This window comes from Branchiostoma floridae, chromosome 6, assembly GCF_000003815.2.
Source record: "Branchiostoma floridae strain S238N-H82 chromosome 6, Bfl_VNyyK, whole genome shotgun sequence".
Taxonomy (NCBI): Eukaryota; Metazoa; Chordata; class Leptocardii; order Amphioxiformes; family Branchiostomatidae; genus Branchiostoma; species Branchiostoma floridae.
Genome location: NC_049984.1, coordinates 8,499,853 through 8,526,936, shown reverse-complemented (window position 1 = coordinate 8,526,936; position 27,084 = coordinate 8,499,853). Strand labels below are relative to the sequence as shown.

General features: G+C 43.4%; 2 protein-coding genes across 3 annotated transcripts; both read left to right on the top strand.

The window, feature by feature from the left end:
* Positions 1–22: 22 nt before the first annotated feature.
* LOC118418522 (3-mercaptopyruvate sulfurtransferase-like) lies at positions 23–5,663 on the top strand. Of its 2 annotated transcripts, none has more exons than XM_035824501.1 (4): positions 23–536; positions 3,719–3,973; positions 4,324–4,477; positions 4,902–5,663. In XM_035824501.1, the coding sequence occupies exons 1-4, from the start codon at positions 354–356 to the stop codon at positions 5,195–5,197; spliced, it is 888 nt and encodes a 295-aa protein (XP_035680394.1). In that variant the 5' UTR covers positions 23–353; the 3' UTR covers positions 5,198–5,663. The 2 variants fall into 2 exon arrangements, with proteins under 2 accessions (XP_035680394.1, XP_035680395.1); XM_035824502.1 differs by lacking the exon at positions 23–536 and adding an exon at positions 1,393–1,800.
* A 14,575-nt stretch (positions 5,664–20,238) lies between these two features.
* LOC118418508 (forkhead box protein Q1-like) lies at positions 20,239–24,877 on the top strand. The gene is made up of 2 exons (XM_035824474.1): positions 20,239–21,065; positions 21,587–24,877. Exons 1-2 carry the CDS (start codon positions 20,592–20,594, stop codon positions 22,169–22,171), a joined length of 1,059 nt encoding a protein of 352 aa, XP_035680367.1. The 5' UTR covers positions 20,239–20,591; the 3' UTR covers positions 22,172–24,877.
* Positions 24,878–27,084: the final 2,207 nt, after the last annotated feature.

Below are 27,084 nucleotides of genomic sequence, written 5' to 3'. Positions count from 1 at the left end.
ATGTGTGTGACAGGGCCATGGTAATGTAGAGTTGAAAGTTCAGAGTTCATTTTTTCAGCTGTTGTTTACATCGATCTACCTTGGTGCTTAAATGTAAGTTTGTCTCTGTAACATTACGTATGAAATGCTCGTTGCTGGCTGGAGAAGCTTTTGTACCCAGGAATAACTGATTCTTATTGCAGCCTAGTGTTCACAGATATAGAAACCGGTTTGTCCAGGTCTTGAGTTTTGCAGCAGTTCGGACAATCACCTCAGTGGCCTAAGGTCGACCTGTGAGTTGTGAGTCACTCGTGACTGTTCGTCCATGCGTCTGCAACTTTTCCAGAGGAAAGTTAGCTACCGATACGACTAAAATGAGGATCGTCTCGGCTTTGGTGAACGTGTCGTGGTTGGCCGAAAGACTGTCCAGTCCTGCCCTGTCGCCCCTCCCCATCCGGGTGCTGGACGGTTCCTATTACCTACCGAAACACAACCGCGACCAACGGGCGGAGTACAGACAAAAACACATCCCAGGAGCGCTCTTCTTTGACATACAGGTAGGAAAGAGATTTGTTATATCCCCCGATAGGTCATCGCTGGCCCATACCTCTCTTGGGCTCTACTGACTAACCAACCAACTGACTAACGGACCAGCTAACCAACCAACTAACCAACCAACTGACCAACTAACTAACCAACTGACTAACCAACTAACTAATCAACCAACTAAGTAACCAACCAACCAATTACCTAACTAACCAACTAACTTGGGCTTACCTGTTGTCAACTCAAGCTCACTCAACTGACCATATTAGTCAACTAACCGATTAACGTTACTAGTATTTGAATAGTGTAACTAACAGTATCTATCTAACTAACCGATCAACTAGCTAACTAACTAGAGCCTACCGATGGTAATGATATATAATATATACTTGCATTTCATTGCATAGTTTTTGCTAGATGTCATTGAGCCGTTTCATACGGGATATGTTAACAATATGGCAATAACATTTTGTATTGACGTTATTATATAGCTGTTGACGTTACACGGATCCCCCACACGATCATTTCTGGTTTGTCCCCAATCGCAAATGTTGCTATCCAACTCATCCACGTGACTTGAACGTGGCTGGTGTATCTCTGCAAGCAACCGATTTCTCTTGCGCGACAACCCAGGTATTATAATCACGGCACAGGTACAGCCGTGCATAGTGACACGTAAGGTCACCCAGCACTCACTTCCGGTCAGTCACCTCAGATCACCTCAGCTATTAACTAAATTGCATTCGTAAACGAGATGTCATTGAGCCGTTTGAGACGGGATATTGAACATTAACGTTATATTCTATATTGACGTCACGCGGACCCCCACACGATCATTCTTGGTCTATCCCCAATCTTATGCTATCGAATTTATCCACGTTACTTGAATTTCAGTTGGCTTCAAGGTCGCATCTCTGCAAGCAACCGGTTTCTCTTGGCTTGCGCCACAGCAACCCAATAATTATCGCCGCTAGCTGGTGACAGCCGTGCACGGTGTCACGTACCACAGACTCACAGCCATTTGGGATTTCATTTATATCAATTCGGCTGTTTAACCCAGCCTTTATTACTGAACCTCTGTCTCGCACTCGTGGTTGTAGCTATAAAGTTTAGCTTGTCATGAGGATCGTATCAGCTCTGGTGACCGTCCCGTGGTTAGCTGAGCGGCTTGCGAGTCCGGCGCTATCACCCCTTCCACTAAGGGTACTGCAGTGTATACGTAACTCCAGACAAGAATCTGCGCACATCCCAGGAGCGGTATTCTTTAACTTACAGGTAGGGAGAGTGATTTGAGGCGTTGATGTAAATGGGACTAATATGTAAGCACACACTGTCACTGTTTGTCCTTGAATTCATCTGGTTTTGACCTGTGGATACTAACGTTACAACTAGGTCGTTCGGTTTTGAAGTGACCTTCGATTTGTTCAGATGCGCGTGTGCCCTCTGACCATGATGTGCATACGCGGAACTCAGAGCGATCTGCCTAACAGTGGTGAATTGTTTAGATGCATCAAAATCATTGGCATAGTCATCTGTCAAAAAGCGTTGACACCTTTTGATTCTTGACTAGCTGGTGTGTTACGCCGAACGGCGGTTATACCGGCTATATAGATAACGTTACAGGTACAGACAGATACAAGTTTCTCAGTTGAGATGTATTATCACTTGAAGCATGTAATGTTAGCGTACAGGAGTTGCGACTTGTAGATACAGCAGAATTCATCAACGTTGCATCAAAATATTGTCCATTGCCTACGATATCCTTTGTGACACAGCATTTAGAAACCGTAGGGATATCGATATCCTTATATACGCAAACACGACCTTGATTATACGGACGTTCTGTCGAAGTGCTCCCTCTGCCTCTGGCCGCGTGTCGTGATCATATAGTAACGTTACCTAAAAGGCTAAAATATTATTGGTGGAGTCTTTCACGAAATATAGCCATGTCCATGTATAAGTATACAGACGCGTCATGTCGTGATTTCAGGTCATCTCTGTGCCATGTACGTCTGTAAAACACAGGAATATGGCATTCAATTATCCGCGAACATGGTTACCGGGATTCGAATTATAATCATTATTTAATGAGTTAATGAATTCGAAAAGCCTGTATGTGTATTGTGGTGATGTACGGTGCTTTGAAACTTTGCTACCGTTCTGGAGCTACGCCAGATTTTGCTGTACTCCTCTTCATGTGACATTCAAGACCGTTCCATCTGCCGTGACTCAGCTTTTCTCTTGTAGTTTCAGATTTCACACATGAATACATCTCAGCTTGTGTTAAGTTCAACTCTAACCTATATAAACAATGCAGCAAATGTTAGTAAACTGACCCTTCTTAGACGAAAAAAATGTACCCGAAAACTTACATCAACCTTTGACAGTTAAAAATGTGGGTAAAGATGAAAGAAATACAGTGTAACTTAACTGAAGCAGTAGCTAAATCCCAGCCAAAACCTACATGATATTGTACACCATGCCGCATGCGCTTTTGGTATACTTTCTATTGAAATAGTTTACAGAATCTGTACTTCAGATCTTTCCCAGCAAGTAGTGTATTTATAAAGAATTATAAAGTCGTTTGGTGCGATCAAAAAGTCATTTGACTACTACAATTACTAGTAATCCAACCTTGCTACCTACCCGAAGGTCTTTCTATAGAAGCACTGCATCTAGCGGTCAATGACCTCCAACTGCAGCTGGCCACCCGAAGCTAGCTCAGTTGCTGTAGCATTAGCTATGTTAGCACGGTCGAGTCCCGACATTGACCTTCTCTAGTCGATAATGTTATAGCCACACTAGATACTCGATTAGATACCACCCAACTTTGAGCAGTTATGATATCTTTTGGGGGACCATCTGGTGTGAATCTGGACCCTTACAGCCATCCTCCTGCGCTCGTATAGCCCGACTATAGAATTTTGAGGCTCTGCTAATCCGAGATGATTTTCCCAGTTTTTATGGCATTGCCTCTAATCAACTGTCAAACAAAAAGAGAATGAGCTTTACCCAAGTGAAAATTTTAGGCGATTTGGTTAGATACTACGCCCACAAAAGTGGAAACCTCAGCCCGGTTTAGTAGGGCTTCCCCAAGGCATGCTGTATAAACTGCGGGCGATGCATGGCGTTGGAAAAGACGTGCACCACAAGACCTCAACGATGCATCATTCAAAGTTTTTACCTTCTTCAGGAATGTTCGGACAAGTCCAGTCAGTACAGAAACATGCTGCCCCCGGCACAACAGTTCGAGTCGTACGTGGGAGACCTGGGCGTGGATAACAACACGCACGTGGTGGTGTATGACGGCATGGACAGGGGTCTGTTCTCCGCCGCCAGGGTCTGGTGGATGTTCCGGGTCTTCGGACATCCCAAGGTGTCCGTACTGAACGGAGGGCTGGTCAAGTGGTGCGAGTTGGGCCATCCTGTCACTGAAGAGATTCCACAGGTATCTTTGAAATACATAGAGGACAATGAAGAGAAAATATTCAATGCTAAAGAATTAATAAGCTATCGATGATTTGAGATTAATTACTATATGTTAATGGATCTTCCTTTGACCAGGGCTTACATTTCTGTCTATGCCACTGTCAAACAGCAGGACAGGCGATCGGATGTCTGTCAGCTCTAAATGCCATTTTCGCCCGTAATACGTACACTTTTCAGAGATCGGCCGAGATCCCCAGGCCCCCGTCAGGTGGACGTTTTTATCATAATTAACTAGATACCACAATGTATATACCAGAGTCAGTACCTTAGTCTCGCACAGCAGTTCTAAGCGTCACTTTCACTCCACAGGTTGAGAAAGCCAAGTTCAGTGCCACGTACAACCCCTCCTTGGTACGAGACTTCGACTTCGTGGAAAAGAACCTCACACAGAAGTCTGTTCAGATGGTAGATTCTCGGTCAGCCAATGTTTTTAACGGAGAGGCAGATCCTTCCTCAAAGCCAGGTGGGTATGGGTCAGCCCCTATGGTTAGTATATATTGTTTGGTTCCTGTACATTAAAAGATAAGAAGCATAAACACAACTTCACTATATTATTATCGCTTTATCAGGAGCCTGACACAATCGGCTGAACATCATTGTGACAAGCTATAAGTGGGTACCCCTAATGACCTGACATTATTGTGTGGGTATAGCCATGAGCTATCCTGGCTCTCAAGTACAATACCATATAGGACTTGATGAACCAAAGTAAAACCATACTTTCAATTCGCCAAGTATTCTATTGCTGCACTTCCGCCTCAATGCCATTGTCAATTATCAATAAGTTCCGAGAAAAAGGAATGATACAAACCCGACACACATTTGCAGGCTAAACTGCATACTTATACAGATGATACTTTAAAAAAAAATATGTTCTCGTTTTTCAGATGTAGGCCACATGCCAGGTGCCATTAACGTTCCCCTGGGAAGAATCGTAGACTACGAGACCAAGATCGTGAAGTCCCCCGAGAAGCTGCAGGAGATGTTCACGGCGTCAGGTGTGGACCTTGCCCGCCCGCTGGTGGCGACGTGCGGCTCGGGTGTGACGGCGTGCGGGGTCGCGCTGGCGGCGCACCTGTGTGGAAAGGAGGACGTCCCCGTGTATGACGGCTCCTGGAGCGAGTGGTCCAAGAGGGCTCCGCCGGAAAATATAATCTGTGGGACGCACGAAAAACAGGGATAGTCACAGATGTACTATATACGGTACAGACGTGATAGAGCAATACTTGGACTCATCTCACTCAAAAACATCTCAGTAGAGCAAGTTTTATCGGTCATTTATATATGTCGCTGAGGACCAGGTCATTTCCGTCGTAATTACAAATTGAGAGTGATCTTGGCCATGGGTATAGTCGTACATGTATACAAAATTCATGTATCTTCTCAGGTTAAAGGCTATCTTAGGTCCTTGTCCGTGGTTGATTCTGTCACAGCCTGTTTGAAAACCGCACGACATTCAAATCGTACGGAAGCCGACGACGAATATGGCAGCGACATAACCAGTCGTTCGGACATTACCATTATTGACTTTTTCAATCCCGTGGTTTTTGTATATCAAAGAAAAATTTGGAAAGGATCAGACTTTAATCGCTTTGATTTTCCGTGTTATAGTTATAAAAAAAAATTAAAGATTTATTGGCTGTCATGAACCTTGTTTTGCACGTTTTATTCTTTTGTGTGTGTGTGTGTGTGTGTGTGTGTGTGTGTGTGTGTGTGTGTGTGTGTGTGTGTGTGTGTGTGGCATTTGCCATCTCTTTGTCATTGACGTCTCCATTTTCATGTTTCGTCCATATCCACAATATACCCCACCCAAACCCTGGCCCAACCCTATTTCGACGCACGCGCACTACCCCGAGGAGCAAAAACTTGGCGAAATTTGCTTCGTCTACCAACCCTCCAAATTTCACCAATGTATGAGCGACTATGTCGTCTTTATGAAGGTTGCTGAATTTGCCATCATGCGCATATGCAACAAAGCAACCAGAGGCTCCACCCCCTTGACAAAACTACTTTTACGATTCGTTTCTATTTATGTCATGCTGATTTTATTACATAAATGCGAAAACAAAGTTTGGCAAAATTGCCTTTAGTATGAAATCTAAGTGGTTTCTACGTTAAGTGTCATTATAATCATATGCTCTTAGATTAAAGGTAACACCGAATCGTCTTAGCAACATTGTCTGTTCGTTCGAACACAAAGTGAAGCGGTTTTTATTGTAAATCGCGTCAGTAGATTAGCGGCATCTGCGGACGCCGGTACTACAAAGGGACGCGCGTCGGCTTTTGGGTCTCAAAGGCAGCAATTGTTCTTTGTCATAACATTTGAGCAGACAATAGTTCCTTTTCTCAGACAACGTAGTGTCCTCAATAAAAGCGGGGTCTCTACCTACCCACTGTCTCATTAGCCCTGCGTCCATCACGAGTGCATCACGTCTGTGAAGATGTCCCAAACTGAAGTTGCGGAGAAGTTCGGCTGCTCTCAGCCACAGGTTAGCAGGACGTACAAGAACAGGGCGGCCATTCTGCAGCGGTGGGGCTGTAACCGCGACCCCAACGGCAAGAGGAAACGCGAGGGGAAGAACGCAGAGGTTGAGGACGCTCTGTACCGGTGGTACGTCAACGCCATGGCGAGGTCTTCCCCCGTGAACGGCCCTATTCTGATAGTGAAGGCCAAAGCGTTAGCGGAGGGTCTGGGCTATCTGGACTTCAAACCAACTGACGGTTGGCTATCCAGGTGGAAGAGGAGACACAACCTGCTTTCATCACAAAGAGAGGGGAGCGATTCTTCTCTACAATTCTTCTGCAACGACACAGATGAAGACATCCGTCAGGAAACGAGGGGAGACATAGATGCAGCTTCTGTCAAGATAGAACCGGCTGACAACAACGACGATTCACCCCGCCCTGCAGTAGATGCTTCGCGAGGACACGTGGAAATTGAGGGAGCACTGGGGGCTGAAGAGCGCAAAGACACCGAAGTCTGTCGCCTGCACAATTCCGTAGATCCGACGGTCGAAACAGAACTCTACGAAGCACGAAGTGTTACTTCCGCCAGGGTGGGACCAGCAGCTGCAGCTAATGACGACATCATTCCGTCCAACAATGCAACGCCGACTCTCGCACAACTACAGGAATCTTTTGACGTCATCCGTCAGTGGATGAGGATCAACGACTTTCCCGAGTACAGCAATCTCCTGGCCATCGAGGGGAAGGTGCACGACTTCTGCAGGAAAGCCAAGAAGCAGAAAGTCATCACTCAATTCTTTAAACCCACCAGCAAGTAAGTTTATGAACTAAATTAGAATGTACGCTGGTATGTTAGTACAATGTTGCAATTGTTTGTGTATATACAAACGCCATCGATCAACTCTCCTGTCGTTCTGCATTATCTTGCTAGGTGACGCTCCAATACCGTTGTACACAAAAATATTTTGTACACTATTGTATTCAGTACCCGACAATATATTGATGAATACTTGGTTGCCATTTCACAATTGTTCCACTATTTGTTATAACAAATGCTAAAGGCAAGACTGTTGCTTTGTAAATGACGTTGAACTGTTCATTCATGGATGAAATCATCGACGGGATATTGTTGTTAATTTGTGGACGAAACGTATAATCTATGCACTGAAACGCTGTAAATCTAAATATGACGTAAATGTTTGTCTGACCGTGCTGGTTCTGGTTTATACAATGCCCCAGGACATGTGAATAAAGTTGGTGTTGGTTTGAATGCATGTCTCTGTTTGCGTGGTTTCTGTATTAGATTAATAGCTATGACTAACGACGACAAAAGTTTTGTGCCGTGAGAAGATCGTTTTGGTAACGTTACTCAATAGAATCCATAGTACCTATGCCTGGTGCTAAACGTACTACCACCACCGTACTACTACTCACCCCCTACCAACGTCCAAGAGCTCCTCAGCTTCAGCTCTGCTTTTCAGGTCCGGATTTCCCCCTTGGAGCGTCTTGCAATTTGTTGGACCTACTAGTACCTTATTTTGCACGAGCCAATATGGCGGACGTACAGGGTGGTCACGGAAATGTAGGCTACTAGTATCTTGTTTGCGTTGCGAGAGGGGTAGTTTTAAAGAGTTTTCAGTCGACATTTGGTCGCCTCTTTCACACAAATCCAATATATCTCTATTTTGGTGCCCTATGAACAAGGTTGGATGCAGAAAGGGATATCGAACCCCTTTGTTCTTCATAGAAGACCAACATGGTTACTAGTATGAATATATTACTTTACTTTTCACTAAATCCTAGCCATCACCGTCCCTGTCCTTGGTACTGAATCCCAACCATCACCGTTCCAGTCCTTGGTACTGAGTCCTAACATCCCTGTTCCAGTCCCTTATTGAACACCAACCATCTTCGACCCAGCCCTTGGTACCAAATCCTAAGTATCACCCTCCCTGTCCTTGGTACTGAACACCAACCATCACTGTGTGCTGAATGGATCTTATCACTTCTGTCGTTGATACTGGATGGGACTTGCCAAGTCTTTGTTGAATGATCAAAAATGTCAGCAACAATGCCCACAACAAAAAGGATTGTAGAAGCGCATCCATGCAAAAATGCGGTGAACTGCAGAGCAATGCAATATCAGAAGTCAATGTGAAGTTCCCTCCACCTCTACACGCTAACGTAATGCTACTGTATCTCGTGCACTACCCAATGCCGTCCACTTTGTATATAATCAAACACTGACAAGTAAACGAAAATATGTCGCCCTAGCACAATTTACAGCGTAGACCTCAGTAGAAATACATGCTCGTATGGCGTTATACGAGTGGAGACAGAGTTACATTGTTCGCATTGTTCTTAGTATATGAGTATATTAGCATTTGACTGTTTTCGCACACTTTAAAAAAAAATGGCATTTCGTTCAAAACGGACGACATTGAGTAGCGCCACGCTAGCAGTTGTGTTTTTCCATCATTGATCATTCTCCTCTTGTCGCCGAGAAGAACAAAAGCTAGCCTTGCCACGTGTATGAAGAGGTATTAATACAGAGCCCAAATAACCGTTGCCCCGCGCTCTTATTATCCTCTCACAACGGCCAGAAGTTGAAACAGTTTGGGCCTCTGCAAACGCCACACAATCCCTTCCCAAATTTCCAAACAAAGTCCTTACTCCCTCTTGACCTTTAACCTTCAATCGTGTCCATTCAGAACATGGCGACGGTGGGGTGTCCTGTGGCCATAAGGGACGACAAGTGGCGATTGTTTCCCCCCGGGCCTAACAGACCCGGATACTTTGAAGTGCCCAGTTTCTACCCCTTCAGACCATTTTTTTTTTACACCCGAGTGGTTGCAAATTCTTCTCCTCAAGGAAACTGATAAACAATCCATTGCTACTTGTCATCCATTCTGGCCTGCCGGCTTTGCTCACACAGTCACTGTTGGTATAATAGTTCAACGTAGCAAATGAAAGTGCTAGGGGGAATGAATTATACAAAAAGTGCTGATTTTCTCCTTACTTTTCGCGTAGTCATTGACGAATGGGCGTTCTCTCGTCTTGAAAGCCTTTCGTCCAGCAAAGCCGGACAAGTGGTTTCGGCTGGCAGACTGAATAAACCAAGCACCTTTCAATCTAATCAACTTACCTAAAGTTTGTTATTTCGGATCTGATCTTCAAGTGTTGCACTTTTGGCGCGGAGGTATTCCCATTGTGAGATCAGTTTACGCGCAAAAACTAACAGGCGGGAAATGCCGACGGTTTTCCATTGCCGCTTAGCTGAGGAAGAGATCACGTCTTCAGCAAAGACAGGGAATTTTAAGACGGTGGTAGAAGTAACAAACTCGGTTTTGACACTGAATACTGTAAGACAAGTCAAGGGAAGATTAGAGTCTTAGATCTGAGGTCCAAAGATACGTCTTTTAGTTTGACTTGTCGTGTGTAAACAATATACACGACTGAAATACCGTCTGACAACAAATCTCCTCCCTGCTTTCTGAAAAACCGCATTTCCGACTGGAGTGGAAAGTGCTCGAGGCGGTTTATATAACAAATGGACCAAGAGTCGGGCATTTTGGGGAGACGCTTTCTTTTTCAAGGATCCGTTCTTTACCAGTGACAGAACACACAGTAATGTTTTTGTCATCATCATTATCATAACAACATGGTCTTGGACCTTAATCGCTACCACTTTAATGTCTGCATCTTCTATGCATCATTGCCGTATCTATCGAAATCAATACTTGTTTCATTTTTTCCCCAATAATATGAACTTTTTCGTTATTGTGATTATATTTACGTTTCTGCAACGGATGGAGTAACATACAGCGTCCAGAAACTAATACGAGTATGTTTGTCACAATGAGTCATAGTTTTTAGGCTTATTCTAGTATCAGCCTAGACTAAACAATGCACTAATCTGCGATGTGTAAGCTGTTTGGGCCCACTACAACTCTTAGTCAATATCAGTCCCGGTGAGCTTCAGAACCAAATTATCTTAGCTAAACTCTTATTTTGTAATCGATACTCTTGCCAGTTGCAACTTTGAAAGTAGATGTGTGACATCGTTCTCTGGTTATGATTCCTATTGGTATTTCAAGTCGATAGTTAACGGTATTTTGTTATTAAACGGTATTTTGTAAGAAAGATATGTATTACTGCATAAGGAAGGTGTTCGCTGAGATTTAGAATTTCGTGGTAGAAAGAAAATTGAGTCTAAGATTTTTTAGATTCGCGGATAAAACAAGGGATTAGGCAGGCAGAAGACAGAACAGACGTTTTCGTCGTGGTTTTCAGTTCGCGGCGAAGATGTCACCGCGAAAACCAGGAAGATAAAACCATCGCGAACATTTCCCTTTCTATAGTAAGCAACGGCGCGGCCGGCGAAAGTTGGTTGGTTGGTTGGTTGGTTGCTTTGGTCGCCCTGCTGGTCGATAGATTAGTTGTTTGGTTAGTTGACTAATTACTTGGTTAGTTATCTAATTGTCAGGTTGATGAAAAGAACGGAAGGGCGAGGGTGAGGGCAAGAAAATCAAATAAATGAGACGACAAAAGTTAGAATGAAAAGAGAAAAAAAGTAAGCTGATGTGTCCCGCCTATACCTGTCTGTAAGGTGTAACTATTACACCTGTGTCATTTGATAAAAGGTACCAGTGAATGCGCTGTGTCCATGTATGCCGCTAATGATGTTTACTGAACAGCTCGGGGCCACTCAGCATTGAAATGCGTCTGGGGTGTTTATCTAACAAGTCCTACAGGTAGCCAGGGAGAGAGACAGGACAAATCAAGTTCCTGTTTTAAACCGCCAAGTTCCGTAGTGACTCATCTGACAGAAATAGTCGTTTGAAAATGAGATCATTGTCACGGCTGGATATATTATACAGAGTTGGTCATGCGCGCGTTACGTTTCGATGCTGTCCATGTCGGGTTTTTTGCACCATACACTTGAAATAAATCCTCTGTAGTTTTCATAAAAAAGTGAAAATCTGTAGAGAAGAGCATGTAATTTGTCTTTATCATAGCACGATCAGAGATGGCGAGTTTAATCATGTTTGCTTGCGTTCTTGACACTTCTAACTTGGCGTCCAAAATGCAGCAGTGTATGGAGAGCATTCGAGACCTTCTAGCACGTTAAGAGTTGTGTGTGTCCTACGTATGCGGATGTGATTTAACTTTGCCGTAACAAAATGTATTGAAACAGTCATGAGGTATGAACAAGCTAATTGATGTTGATCTTTATTAGATCATCGAAAATTGAAGATTTGGGTTCAAAATTTTCAAATGAAAGGAGATATAGAAATTCTAGCAAATAGAGGCATCGTTTTCCTAGCCTAACTGTCCGTGGATGTGCAGTGTTCCCCTATCTGTTCTTCCATCTGACAGCTATATTGTTGCCGAGAGGCGGCCGCAAATTTACCCTGGGTCCGCTGTCTTCCTGGCGGGCCCTGCTGTACAAACTCGCCGCCTGCCGAGCACCACTTGTGCGGGGTCAAATATTGGCGCAGTCCGCCTGCTTTGGTTGTCTTCAATTAGGGAGGTCCGCGCGGGTAATTAGGAAGCGTGGCGAGCTTTGAATTCGAGATCTCGCCGGAGAATAGAGAACAACTTGACAATCATTCCAAAGAAAACCCGTCTTTCTCTTTGTCTCAATACCCTCACAATGAGAGAATATTTGGCATTTTTGTCTCTGGTAGTTGAGGATAATTGGATGTGGTTTCAATCCGACCACCTGTCGTGTAGATGGCAGGTGTTGTGGAGAAGGTTTTTGAGGCTGAATTAGACCAGCAGTATGGCGGGACTTACTGTAAACTTTATCGATTTCTGAGGGAAGCCAGCGGTTGTGTACAGCACGCCTCACCCGGGGAGCCTCTGGGGTGGAACGGGGTTTGGGGAAATCCGGCTTTTGACTGGATTTTATTCTTCTGCTTAGCACATGCTCTCAGGGGAGCTGACTTGTGACAAACTAATCTAAAAGCTAACGGAGAGATACAATGATTTATATAACGTTAACAAGTAAATGACATCAATGGCTATTTAATGTCAAGGTCTGATCGTAACCGCATGATTACTTTTGGATGCAACTGAACTCAACGCAATGCCTTCTTACAGTTCACTTCTTAGTGAATATCTTATAACAGCGGTAATCAGAGGAGCACGATTAACAATGATCAACTTGTAGCCGCTGATTTGCATGCTTTGAAGAAAGACGAACAGGCAATGACTCGCGCCACAGTGATACGAATTCTTCAGATAAGCACACCTGACCACAGATGGATCACTTATCGTCGGACAAGAGACGCACGGTTGCGCACAGCTATAAAAGAAGAGACGTTACCCACGATTTTGCCACTTGTTTAAAGACGAAATAACGCTGAATTGACACAGTTGAGGGCAGGCGCGTACAGCTACATCGCGATTACATGTTTGACCCTGATCTTGTGTATAGAACTGTGCTCTGTACAGATTGTCTGGACTCGCAGCCAACCGTGGCACATATTAAACCATTTGTAAACACATTGAGAAATGTATAAACACAACATTCCAACCTTCTGTCACCCTCTGTTTTTATTCAGCTACAACATTGCACACATTAAGGACTCATTAAGGTCATGCATCAGGAAACAAAGATGACAATGGCAAATTATAGCAGACATCCTTCAGGATTAACCATGGGCCCCATAGCCGGCTGTTGTTTCATCTTTTGGTTGTTGATCTGTGACATGTTTGATGATGAGAAGAGTTAATGGCGGTGTAAAGTTACGCCTAGACTAGCACATACAGCACCTACAGGCTACACCCGAATGCAGCGTCCACCGCCCCTCCCTCAGTTACACAAACTAACTTGACTCCTTGGTCACAAAAGGAGAGCTAACAAGCTTGTATCTAACCTCCCCATTCCTGCAAGTCAGTTGAAAAAAGAACGACATGTTCAAATACGGACGCTGTATAAAACCTAGCGACCCGTGCGTACGATCTAACTGACCCGTTAACTCATTAACCCGTAGTTATTTTCCCATCGCGCCTGGCGCCTGTTTTGTCAGGAACCTTTAGTATATTATAGTAGCGAAGAAGTCGTGCGTTTGACGTATGTTTAGTTTCTGGACGATTTTTCGGTCTGTCACCATGGGAACGTCTCCGGTGTGATGCTAATGGCGGGGCGCGTGTTTGCCCCCACGTCCCCCTTAGGTTTTATTTCCTCGCAATTAGTGAAAGAATCCTAATGGCGGGACGACGTTTTGTCGTCTGATCGTGCCAAACGGGTGCCACGCATCTGCCCAGGCTGTTGAACCGTGTGTACCGGAGCTGACACGTATAGCCTACACACGGCAGGTATTGTGTGCACAGTTTATCATAGGGGCCATTCCAAGGCCACAGTTTGGAGATATGGAAAATAACTACAAACACGTTGACAACTGTTAATTTACAAACGTCAGATACGTTGCTGATAGATGTGTGGTTACTATTGCGTAGTCACAATCGTCTTAACCGTCGTATGACTTTGACGTCGACGGATTTCCAAGCAGATTGTGACAGAACCAACCTCCGACAAGATCTAAATCAGCATTTTCCACAACAGGATGGCTGGACATTGTACGATAAAATATTAGTAATTGAAATGCGCTCAACAATTCAATCATTTTGGTCCTAACAGACAGTAGCGAATGTCTAAATATGAAAGTAAGATTTTCTAAAAATCATGAATGAAATTCTTTCTAAATCCACATTCCAGCATCATTGTAGTAAACAAGCATCATGTAATGCTTGAACAAATATGAACAGACAAATATATATACAAACGTTACACATAATTAGGAAAACTTTGCAATTGGCGCTGATAAACAGGAGGCAACAGATAAGATATAAGACTAAGTTGTTTCGTTGCTGCGAAAAAACACCAAACATTTTGAAGGTCATGAAAGAACACGCAGTTTGTCCTACCCAACCAGACCCTACATTCCGCGGTACGATACTGAGTGTTATGTACAGCGTGGGAACGATGTCAAAACTAGCCCAGTACACAGACTTTATCTCCTCAATGACGTATCCAATTTTCGAGAGAAAAAATGGACCAAGGACCCTGTTTTGAACAAAGCAGAAGCAAACCACAGTAAGGGAATATTCCATAACCTTAAAGCGTGCTTAAGAAACGCCTTATCTATATTTCAAAACGTCTTATCATCAGAATATCCAACACAATGGAAGGTTAGACATAAAGAAAGTCCATCCAACACCACCCTACCCCATCAGCTTCTGTAACGTTTTTGTTCAGAAGAAGTATCCAATTTGTGAAAAACTGGGTCAAGGTCGATGTTTTGACCAAAATAAGCATTGGTGCGTCGTAAAGAATAAACTATGATCTACTCCATTTACTTCTTATCACAAAACCAAACGCTTTAAGAGAAAAAGGAAAACCCTACCCAACACCTAACATTCCGATGTTTGTTGTTTCAAGTATGTATCCGATTCTAGAAAAGAAATGTGTCAAGGGCACGGTTTAAAACGACACAGAGTAAAAGAATATTCTATAGCCTGCTTCACTTACGTCTTATCAGAAAACCAATACTTCAAAAGTAAAAAAGACCGACCCCCTCCCCGCCTAAGACATTCCGCGTCGTCTTGTTGTTTCCAAGTCGAGCCGCGCTTGAAGCGATAAGACGAGAAAATCGCCGATAAAAAGGTCTAAGATGACGTGCAGTTGTGCTGTATATGTGATGTGGGCAGGAGATAGCCTAGTTACTAGATATCAGCGCTATTAGCTCATTAAATACCCATTTCAAAGCGCTCGCCGATAGACGGAGCCAACAGTTTACGCAGTGCGGGAAGGAATGTACAAATATCACTTCTTCTCATCAGTATTTGCAGTATTCCAAACAAGAGTTCAAAGACCTTATACCTCAATGAAATATTTTGATCCATTGTAGATTTTTTTGTCTCATTCATTATTTTGATAAAGCTGAAATTAGCATTATCAATCTTCTTAAGCAAAAATACATTGTAGAATACATCCTTTCGTTTGGCAGACTTTCATGTTAACATTTTGTCGTGAATTATACAAATGACCTCGACCTTCGTCTTTCCGACACTTATCCACACACCAAATATCATTACAATCCATCAAGACGTACTTTAAGTTATTCTGACCAGAAATATCCGTAGACATAAACAGATAGACACACCAAAAACTATAACATTACCTCGATTTTTCATGTTGGTAATAACGGACATAAGATGTGTTGTTATTATATTTGAAAAACGATATAAAACTTATCCTGCAGACAAGTCTTTGCATTATATTTTATCGAGATACTTGTGGTGTGTACTGTATCGTTCTGATGACAGTGATAAAAAACAGAATAGGGACCTTGCAGTAGGATTCTTTGAATTTTGAATTTGAATTTTGAGTGCCTTTGGAGTCAAAGTATGTTGTTACTCTCTCATTGGTCGAAGCACTAATTGCAATGCCATCATTGGTTGAATTGCAAATGGTGATGGGTTAGGCTAAAGTCACATTTCCACAAAGGGGCCCGGCCGGACAGTTTTGGGGGAAAATGCGATATAAAAGACAACAAAAACACAAAACGGACCAAAAATAATCAAACAGCATGCCCTGTATTATTTATTGGCATAAACTTAAAGTTTTCGTTTCCGAAAACAGCCCGACCGGGTCCCTGGTAGGAAATGTGACGTAGGCCTTGTCAGGATGGGTTTATTGGAATAACGTTTGTCCATTGGAAATGCACTGTACCCCCATAATGGACCATTATCAGTGGTGCTATGGTGCAAGGTTATCGTTGGCTATCGCTGGATTACAGTGTGTAACGGACTGTGAAGACCATCCACGGATGACATTTACACATATCGGAACCATTGATATTCTCACCTGGACTGTTGACCCCACGATGTAAGATAACAAACTACTGTGGTGCCAACACACCCTTTCTACTGGGGGCTGGGGCCGCACGGCGACTGCCTAGCAACCGGGGGTTGGACAGATCGCTCAAGGAAAATTCCATAGTCAAAGAACGAATTTTTGTCTTTTCATTCATACCTTTATAATTACAGTTTGCATGGTGTTCAAATTATGAAATCATGGGTCACACATATCCACATTTTGGTCGCTGTACGGTTGCTCAGCGTCTTTCGACTAGAAAAGGGGGCTGAGCTACGTACACGGGAGAGTACGCACGTTTGACCATAGCCGTTTACGGATAGTTTATTTGGATCACTGTGTTGTTTGTACGATAGCTTATAAATTTTCACGGCTTCTGGGACAAACAATTGTATTTCAGATGAGTTTGTGGATAGCAGACAAATATGGGAAGATCTTCCCTGTTCCTGTTTGAAATGTGTCGTATCCATAATCCAAGTTTCAAATTACCAATTCATGTTCTATGGCTTTCTGATATACTTTTTGCATGTTTAAAATGTCCTTTCGTTCGTGACATCTTATGTTGACTTTTTGCTCTACTTATGTTTTGTACCATGTACATGTAGTGATATATATATAGATTTACAACTTAATGTAGTCTATACCTCTGTTGTGCTTGACTATCTGACCCTTACCTCCTTGATGACCTTAATGAAAAGCGGCCTGCAGGCCAATTTGAGCTTCTCATGAATAAAAAATAATTACATATAACACGTATAATATAGTCGGTTCTTAAAGCATACAGGTGGGTATATCCTGTTCTACCAAATTCAAAATATCCATCTCATTTCACGAAACTCTACTATGAATACAGAGGAAACCCAGAAATCAGTAGCAGTCCATGTTTCAGCTCCGACTGTATTTCTAAGGCCAGAGAAGATAAAGCTAATCTTCCTGTTTATTTATCGTTTTATCAATTAAGCAGTAATCAACCCCCTGTAAACAACACGATAAAGACCCCAGGATTACTGATGTAGCAGAACCGAATTCTTCTCCTCCATAGATGTCGCTAACACCTGTCCAAGCTGGAGTGTTTTGTTGTTGTTGTTTGTTTGTTTTTGCGTCTTCTGGCAGTCATATCATCACCATAGAAGGCTGCAGGGAGGGCAGTCTCTTCTAGTACGGTCGCATTTGTGGTAGACCGTCGTGCGATTCTGATGTTGTAAAAGTTTCAATCAGGTTGTGACAGAACCAACCACCTACAATGATCTAAGAAAGCCTTCTTTGTAACTTCGAGAGCTGAAATTTGTACTATATATTCACAAATATCCCCAGAATGCTTCTCACTTTGCGATCGTACGGCATGTGACCAGGATTTTTCTTTGCAGAGGGTCTAATCAAGGAGGTCAACCTCCTTGGTCTAATCAATAACATACAACAACACTAGCATCTCTTCTCCATTTGATTTAGCCCAAGATATTGGGGTGGGTATATTCAAGTCCGTATGAGTTCAGTATTTACATTTTTGGCTAAGGCAAATTTCGCGGCTGACAAAGTCGTTTTTCTGTTCGATAACCAGGCTGCACAGTAAAAGTCAAAATAAAATACAGCTTCTTGCCCTTAATATTTACCTAGACCAAACAATATCAATACTCAACTCATACGATATTGTATATACACACTCCTGGTGAACCCAGCCCTAGATGGAGTTCTTACCATAGCCATAGCCTCTGTTACTATATACGGAAAACAGACACGGAACGGTTCTACTAACGAACCGCCCACTGGTCCCCAGGTTAACTATGGACCACTGACTCCAGCTCAACGGTTTATTGTCCATTCTTCCCCCACAATAAGGAGCCGATTTAAACAGGAGATCCAGGGATGGGGAATCCGGAAGTTAAGCAGATTATCCTTCTTGTGGTAAGACGTTTTGTCGTCTTGCCTTTAACCACCTGTTGGAAAAGGACTAGACCTAAGACAGGATGGAGACATAGTACTCTATTTGTTTCCTTGATCTGGGCTCCATTTTTGTTAGCTTACGTAAGAAAGGCAAGGCTTCGATACAAACACAGTGACGACACAACATAGGGACAAACCAGATAAGTATGGTGATGAAACACATGCAGCCCTCTTGATCCTTCACGATTCGTCCCTGTCCGTCAACGGGTATTGTATACAACATAACATGTTAAGTATTGGTACACAAACAACATTTTAAGTAGACCACTATAGCGTGTCAAAGTAAAAGCATTTCACCAAAGATGAATTAAACTGTGTAAAAAAGAGCGACCCAATATTACAATGATATGTAACCTTATCAAGACAATTCTCAATAATTCTCAATAGGTGATACGATCAAGTCCAATCAAAGTTTTGCGAATATTTGGGAGTCTTGGAATTTCTAGTACATATGAAGAACTTGAACATTGCCTAGTAGTAGTAGTAATTGCAGTACCCGGTTAGAACATGCCTTTTACTTTGTTGGTGAACCTAGCAATGTAGATGCACTAAAGAGGGGAGGGGGTAGGCACTTACAACTTGCGCCGCAATTATCTAAAATCTGTAAACAGACAACACGTCACACATTCACAACAAATATCGTTCCGACTTACAACAAACAACTTCTGTAAGCATTTTACTGTGAAATTGCCCAGTCCAAGTTTTCCGTACCAAAGAAAGCACACCATGAGCTCACAATGCCCTACTGGTTTTTGCTGATAGATGTATGTTTTAATCGATCCGTGCCTATATGATTTATATCTACTTGTCAAACACCTTAAACACAAAGGCTGGACTTGGTAACGCGTTTACAATTGCCATCTGATAACTACATATATCTGTCGGCAAAACAGTGTACACAAGAACATTAAACAAATATCTAAATGTCAGTAATTTACGTATGATTCGTATTTGTGAAACATTAGTGAGATTTGTTCGTTAACAATATAATCAGTTCTTCATTATTCCCCATGTCTATTTTGTTTTATCTGGTGAGTTTTATCGGCGATGTGGAATGATCGTGCAGGTTGTTATCTGGGATTTGACAAGCGGTTTGGTGTTATTAATAATGTTGGCGATCCCTCCCCTGTATTCTGTGTCACCGCAGTCGGGATCAAAGGTGTCTATCAGCGCTAAATTACCGTTTACTCAAGTGTTTGATGCGTCAATTAAAAACAAACGACACGAAAAGCACACACCAATGCACGATAACACCGCCAGGGAGAGTTGGGCAGCGCTTTGGAATCCTGACTAATATTATTGACCAATAGTTCTCTATTATGGTACGTGACTTCTTTGGCAGGTTTTGATCCACAAAATCTCCCTATATTGCAGTTTTATTTGTAATCCTAACGCAAGGGTTTGTTGGTCTGTGTTCGGTTTAAGTAAGACAAGGTCAACATGGAAATTGTCGGCAAAAAACTAAAAATGATTTGTTCAATTTTCAAGTGTAGTGTATACGTAGTCGTGTGGTTAGTTTGTGTAGGTTTAAAGTCGATTCCCCCGTTAGTCTGATGTTTGGAACTGTTTCTGTTTTTGTATTTACCGTTGTTACCACCTAGCCCGATGTTTTGGTATCTCAATTGCCTAGCTTTGTCGGTGTGTACATGTATCTGCGCTGTTGTTTATGCTACTCGGGAACAATCGGGAATTTCAACCACCTACTTTGTACTAAATAATCGATCTGACACAAGTGTTACCCTGGTGGGGACTTGGGGGAGTTTGGAATGTATATAGGCGGCTTTGGTTAGGGAATAAGTGTGAATTTGTACTGTAGTGGGGTAGGAGGGACAAGTGGTTGTGTATCCCCTCCCCCTGTATTATCATAAGAATGGCCTGGGTGTCAGATAACACATTAAGCCGGGTGGGCGGGCTATATTTGACACCAGAGCAAACCTGGGTATGGATTGGGCGTGACGTCATGGCCGTGTGCTGTATTGCATGGGGACTGTGATAAACTGGCGCAGGTGTTAGCGACGCGAGCATACCGCACACGCCGGCCCTACCTGACGCAACAACCCTGTCCCTGCTGCTCAGACGTCAGTCTTAAACGGAGTCCGTCTTACCGGACCGACCTAAGGACCCTCCCGCTGCCACTGCCACTGCCTCCCCGGCAACTCTGTCAGGGAGATCCGCCGACCACTCTGCTCACTCGCGGAGAAAATCGCCTTTACACCGCTCAGACACTGAGAACTTGTTAATCCGACGCCAGTCTTCCAATCCTGCAGACTTCTCTTAAACAGAAATGGAGAACCACCACGAACCGCAACAACTGACAATCCCAACAGTGGAGCCACAACCCCGGGAAGACACCGACCAGCTCCTCGTCGATGTCGAGACGATGGACGACAACGACACCGAAGAGGCAGTCTTCTCTCCCTCGGAGCCGTGCAGCTCTCCTCGCGAGGACGAGTCGGCCAGAGAGTCCGACAACGACGTCGTCCCGAGTCCGGCCGACTCGGCCACCGAGAACAACTCCGCCGAGGCCAACAACATCGACGGGAAGTGTGTGAAGCCCACCTACCACCGCCGGCCCAAACCGCCGTTCTCCTACATCGCCCTGATCGCCATGGCCATCCGAGACTCGCCCAACAACCGGCTGACTCTGGCGGAAATCAACGACTACCTGATGAAGAAGTTCGAGTTCTTCCGTGGCCCCTACACCGGCTGGAGAAACTCCGTCCGGCACAACCTCAGTCTCAATGAGTGCTTCACAAAGGTAGCTTCATCATCATTATCACCGGTTTATGATAAATGTTGGAAATATAATTTTTAACAACATCTTCAGTAAATTCAGGAGTTAAGGTTGATAAGTGAAATAACCTGTAGTCAAAGCACGGAAAAGACGACTCAAGGAATCTAGATCTCTTTGGTAATCTTCTCAGTTTTGTAGATTGAAAGTGTCGGTCCTCTGATGTAGAAATCATTAGTTCATATGTGCAATATTTCATCACGGCCGTTTCTTGGAGGGCATTTTCATGGCTAAGGCTTATGCTGAAAACATTTTTCAATAGACCTAAAGCAAGGACAAAGTCAATTCAGCGGATCAAAAGTTATTTGACCAATTTTCAATCTTCATTTGACCAATCTTTAAGTGTTTTTATCATCAAAATGTCTACCTGTGTCGATGAGCGATTTGCTATCCGACTATATGGAATGACGTTGCCATCTCCTTGATTGTTCAGACCAGTGATTTTGCGTCTGTACTTATCCCTTATCTTGTATTGTGTATTGGTACAGGTGCTTCGCGACCCGTCCCGTCCATGGGGCAAGGACAACTACTGGACCATCAACCCCAACTCCGAGTACACCTTTGCTGACGGGGTCTTCCGCCGCCGCAGAAAGAGGATCAACCGCAAGTCGAGCCGTAAGGCTGCCGCCGCCCGCCTGGCGGAAGAGAAGGCGGAGGCCGAGAAGCGCTCGCCGAAACTCAACAGCAGCTTTTCCATCGACGCCATCCTCAGCAAACCGGACTTTAAGTACACGGACTCCCCGAAAACCATCACAGCTGGCCAGCACCTACACCCGGCGTGGCAGAGTCTGATCCCGAAGAGAAATGGCGTTTGCGAGCCCGTCAAGCCGATACCCTGCTCCGCGGCTCCTCACATGGGGCTCGCGGCGCCCAACGCGATCTACCCCGCCGGCGCGACCGTCCTACCGCTGTACCGGTACCAGATGGAAGCGCTCCGCGGGGCTGGGCTCCAACACGCCGGCTTTCTCGCCCACCACGTCCCGGTAACGCTCCCGATGACCACGGCGAACCTTCACACACCCTCGCCGCAACACAGGTACACTTTCAACGTTGCCACTTTGAACGCGTCCTAAAAACTCTATGGACTCAGCACGACGCGACTTATCGTATTTCGACGCTTGTCAGAAGTTTTAATTTCTGACAAAAGAACTCAATGTATGTCTCTGACAATTGTTCCTCTTGAAATGAAGTCTAATTTGGTAACAAGAATGTGAGGTGTAAATAATTTTGATAGGTATAGTGTCGACCAAGACCGGCGACCGCGGTTCTATTTATCGAACGTGCTGTCCCCCTCCTAAATCACAAAGCCTGTAATGTTGTTAGACCAAGCTGGATTTGGTTTTGATTATTTTTGGATTAAGAAATCGTGTAGACCAGAACTATTTACATTAATTGCCGTGTACTTACCTATGATTTGACGTAAATCATTTTAAAGGTATACACAACAAGCTCAGGCAGCTTTTTTTAGTTTGTATTGAATGTGCGGTAGAAATTGTTGTATTTTGTCATTATTATTATCGTTACGACCACAACACAACTCAGTGTTAGGAATGTCCGGTTTTCTAGACCTGGTTTTTAATCTGAGAGTGCTCAACTCTCAAGTAGATTGAAACTTAAGATGATATGTTGATGTGTAGAAGTGCTCTTTAGTAAAATCTGTCTTTGTCGACCATCAGGATATGAATTAACAACATACTCTAGTACTTTTTCGATCGCGATGTTGAAGCAATTGTTTCAGTCGTTGTTCCCAGCCGATCTCTTCTGTTCTAAACTTTAACGTCTAGAACCAAAATGTCATTGATGCCATGTAATTAAGATGCTGTATAGGAATACAGCATTCTTCTGTGTTATTCTGCTTGTAAAACAGACACGGGTACAGCCCTCTCTAGAGCGCGTTTCGCCGAATGGCGTTTACGCAGAAATTTTAGACGGCAAGGACAACTCAACGGTTTTGTCCTTTTCCACTGACAAAAAGTGCTCAATTTTGAAGTACTGGAAACGAAATATCGACCTTTTGTAACAGTAGGACCCACTTGTATGGAGTATTCTGTGATTGCATGTCCTAGTATAATCGCTGCAGAAAAACTTGTTTTTCGTTTGAGGTAATTCTATCACGGCGGACATGTCTTGCCGTGTGCGTGAACAAGTCTTTAGTGAATGGGGTGACAGCAAGCGAATCGGGCGAGCTCTTAGTGTATTGTAGCCCGAAACTGCACCTGTACCACGGGTGACGCTTGTGTTTTCTTTAACACATCATTATACAATCTGTACATTAGCACCAGACTCCTATTTGAAAAAGAATCTGTTTTTTTTACAAAACGTTAGTGTTTCTGTTCTCTCCTTTTTACCAGAATTATAGAGAGTGTTAAAGAATGACAGTAGCTTACTTTTCCGTACTGTCGCTTGCACCATTTGACTTGTAAACATCCTGAGCGTAGCTACAACCTAGATCGAATATCCCGAGTTTTTGTCCCGCCTGAAATCAAACCGGTATCGAATAACTGAGTTAGATAAACCATGTTACTTCCATTTTTCCTTACTGTTGAAATATTGAGAGAAGGCAAATATAGGGTGCGCCTGGAATCTTTGTTTCGGACTCAGGCGTGTGTGTGTTATTTGCCTGTAAGTGCGTCTGTGTGAGTCAGCAGTAAAACAGCACAGTCAGAGGAAGTAGGGTTCGCTGATTCTTAACTGAACTACAGAAAATATTTCGTCAGAATCTATATCGACGCACGCACGTAAATTCCTGAGAAGACTGTCGACTTCGGAGTTAGAAAGTGGTTCGCGACATTTTGATTCGAAGCATACTTTGAAAAAAAAGTTATATTATAGCTTCACCGTCAAATTTGCCTTTTGAAGTCCTAGCAATAGCAAATTTTTGTCCTTCGGGTACTTTTTTTTTAAACTCGACAATTTTGTGAGCATGAAAAGACTAAGTGCGGACACATTCATTGGACAGAAATGAACTCAAACGTCACGTCTATCAAACGTTCATGATTCTACGTGCACAATTCAACATCGACCCCAACACCAGCCCTATATCTATGCAATCTGTTCTCTTATCTATAGCAGATTTAACGTTGTGTTACTCTATATCTATATTTGTGGCGTGCCTTACATCAATATTATAAACTCATGATATGTATTCCCTTGTTTGCTTGCGTGTAACAGAACGAAAAGTTCATACCTGTTTCCATTGCTTATTCCACAAACTCTTTGTAAATGCTATCGCTCTGACAAGAACATGCAGGGTCTTGAACAATGTTGATTGTATTATATTATCTTTGCAATATGATTGTATCATTTGATTGTAGTCTATTGACTTGTGTTGTGCCAAACAAAAAACACGATAACTTTGTGTTTTATTTTTGTTTCACACATATCTTTGCACCACTCTTTTGTTGAATCTCATTGTTGATCCGTTGAAAACTTTATGTTTTGTTGTTTCTCTTGCCATGTTTCTCGTAACGGTCCGGTCACTTCAGTCGCACGATGGTCGTACAATCGCTAACATGGGGAAATTTATCTGGATATCCATGCACGACTCCTGCAAAATTCAGCCGTCTTGTTACAAAAAAGGCTGTCTTTGATTCTTAAGGGCGGTTGGTTTTGTCACAGCCTGCCTGAAAATTCTACAGCATCAAACTCGCACAACGACCAACGACGAGTGTGACCGCACCGTTACGACCCACTGAGTTAGGCCTAGTCCGCCAGGCGACCTAGCCACACACACACGTGGGCAGCTCAGACCCAAAATAAACCATCCATACACAAGTTCATCACCTCTTGTCGTGTTCTTGATGTGTTTTGTTGATTATGAGAGGGAAGTGTCCGGCCCAACCCCGTGAGTGTTTGCCAGGCGGGGAGGGTATCCAGGCAGATGTCGTCTGCAGGAAGAATGCATGGCTGTGATGTATGTGAATATTGGCGGGGCTCTTTGGGCGGTGAGAACCCGTAGGTGCTCTTCAACCCCCTTTCCTTCTTCCTATGAATCACCAAGTCTCCGTTGTACTCATATGGTGACACATTTGTTCTTTCCTGACCAGCTAACCTCAAAATATCAACTCAGTTTGGCCAGTTTCGGTGATTTTTAGCCAGCAAATGAGTTACATGCGGTTGAGACCTGTGTTACTGCCTACAGTCTCCACGAAATTACTTGGCTGTAAATATTTTCGATGTAGACACATATTCAACTCTCCTTAAACCTTGGCCATTGTGATGAAATATAACTTTTGTTTAGTAAATGGTTCAAAGTATATGTTTTGTAAATAATGTATAATCCACTTAACGGTGGTGATCGCATAAACAGCCAACTGCACTGTCGAGAGACAATGAAGTTACAGCTTCGAAAAGTACAAATTTTCATCCGTTGCAAAAGATTTCTGCTCTTCGTCCCAAGTTAACAAAGGCAGACTTGTTTAGCACTAAACCTCTCAGAATAAAGTCTGAAACACTTGAGAAATGACCATTGCACGTCTTAGCGGAAGCTTTATGTCGTAAACCCGTCGGACAACTTTTACAGTGTATGTGTACATGGCAATCCTTCAATGCCCCAGACCTCAATGTAAACGCCATTCTATTGTGTACATGGCCATTACCTCGCAATTACGAGTTGTAAAGACAGTGTTGCCGGTGACTTTGGCTTTGTCAGCACAATGCCAGATACAACAGTAGTCCCCCAGCGTACATTGGAGTATGTCACTTCTTTAAAACCACCATTAGGGTTGTTTTGATGGAGTCGACTTTGCTACAGAACCCGAGTACACAACACTCCTGTCAAGGCTGTCAGCGAAGGTTTGTCGTGGGGGCGTGCCCTCCGTTTTCTTTAATAAAATAGGTTAGATGTTATCTCACACCGATCAAACTTATCGCTCCAACTGTTGGGATTTGAAGTTTGCAGGGCAAACGTTGCTCTGGGTCTGACAGGCGTTGAAATGGCATTACGTGTGTGTGCAGTGTTAGCGAGACGATTATTGGTCTGTTCTAAGCCATTGGTTATGTAAAAACGTAGTGGACACAATTTAGGAGAAGCCACGGGATGGCGATGTGAACGATAAGAGGTCGGCAATGAACCGAAAACAGTGCTCTGTTGCCTACGGGCCTGGTCACTTTCGTCGTACAATTGCCGTACGATCGCAAACGGGAGGAAATCCTGAGATAGTCGTGTCTGTGTCGTACGAATTTCAGCAGTCTTGATATCATAAATGCTGTTTTTGATCCTTATCGGCCGGGGTTGGTTCTGATACGGCCTGCTTGAAGATCCTACGACATCAAAATCGTACGAGAGACGAGTGTACATAATACTTACGTAAGCTTTTAGCACTTCAAAAAGTTTTGTTTCAAATTGTTTAGAACCTTAAGGTGCAAACACCTTAAGAGGAGAGATACCGTCCTATCAATATTTATGAAACAACAAACGTCTAAATTTAGAGAACTCTTCAGATAAATGAAGTCAACATACGGCGAGCACGTTTAGAAGGAGAACTTTTGTTAACTGTATGGTTGTTATGTTTCACAAGCGATGCACTCGTGGGTTTGTAGTAATAATAATAATACGTTGCTAAAAGCCGTAAACATTGTGAAAAACAACAAACACAATAAAGGTAAGAATATACTAGTAATTATGAACAAAACCTGGCTACAACAGGAACACGTGTCTTTTTGTTCACTCAACACACCTGCACGGCTGTACAAAAAGGTGGAGTTAGGTGGTGCCACGCTACATGACGCGTGCTGTGAGTCTCTATGGTCTCCGTACTTCCCTTGTTGTGTATAGGAAATGCTTCTGTATGCTGTCACATCTAAACTGGCGTGATTACTCACTATGTACACCACACCATAGCCATGGCTGGATGCACACTGAGTGAACAAGGTGGCGTGGACTACTCCAAGTTTTGTTCAACGTAAAACACTATGATGGAAGACAAAATACATTTATAACTGTCCCTTGTACATGTACTACGTGAGATCATGAAAGAAAAGACCT

What these genes read in the sequence shown, in the direction of transcription:
- LOC118418508 (XM_035824474.1), top strand. Translation starts at nt 20,592, where the DNA reads ATGGAGAACCACCACGAACCGCAACAACTGACAATCCCAACAGTGGAG. An exon ending in TCAATGAGTGCTTCACAAAG is followed by an intron (nt 21,066 to 21,586) that starts GTAGCTTCATCA and finishes GTATTGGTACAG; the next exon opens with GTGCTTCGCGACCCGTCCCG.
- LOC118418522 (XM_035824501.1), top strand. Translation starts at nt 354, where the DNA reads ATGAGGATCGTCTCGGCTTTGGTGAACGTGTCGTGGTTGGCCGAAAGA. An exon ending in CGCTCTTCTTTGACATACAG is followed by an intron (nt 537 to 3,718) that starts GTAGGAAAGAGA and finishes TACCTTCTTCAG; the next exon opens with GAATGTTCGGACAAGTCCAG. An exon ending in TCACTGAAGAGATTCCACAG is followed by an intron (nt 3,974 to 4,323) that starts GTATCTTTGAAA and finishes TTCACTCCACAG; the next exon opens with GTTGAGAAAGCCAAGTTCAG.